At 39.5% G+C, this 301-nt stretch overlaps 1 protein-coding gene across 2 annotated transcripts in view; it reads left to right on the forward strand.

Annotated features, from left to right (window-relative positions):
- The window catches only part of LOC119586944, a 22,062-nt gene that overhangs the window by 10,293 nt on the left and 11,468 nt on the right, over positions 1-301 (forward strand). The window contains exon 2 of one of the 2 annotated variants that reach the window (XM_037935677.1): positions 220-223. The exons of the other annotated variant lie outside the window; for it this stretch is intronic. Coding sequence (XP_037791605.1) covers positions 220-223 — 4 coding nt within the window. The remainder of the gene's footprint in view (positions 1-219; positions 224-301) is intronic. 2 annotated transcript variants of the gene reach the window in all.

Genomic DNA, 301 nt, shown 5'->3' on the forward strand with positions numbered 1-301 from the left:
CGTAATTTAATCTATGTCCTACCAAACAGCTGACGCACAGAACAGCATGTAAACAAAAATAATCTTTAGAACTGACACCATTACCTATAAGCAATCACACTGGTCTAGTGTAACGTGAAAGTCATTCACTCACTTACAGTATCTTCTCTCGATCATAAAGTTAGCTTCCGCGTTGAAGACTTATTGTCATTTATTAAGAAATTATTTCTTCACGTTGTCTTCGGCCTGTTGTGGTGTTGAAAAGTGAAAGGCAGTTTGCGTGGGGTTCGTGGAAGTGTGACAAAACGGGAAGCTGTTGAGA

Source organism: Penaeus monodon, chromosome 22, assembly GCF_015228065.2.
Source record: "Penaeus monodon isolate SGIC_2016 chromosome 22, NSTDA_Pmon_1, whole genome shotgun sequence".
Lineage (NCBI taxonomy): Eukaryota > Metazoa > Arthropoda > Malacostraca > Decapoda > Penaeidae > Penaeus > Penaeus monodon.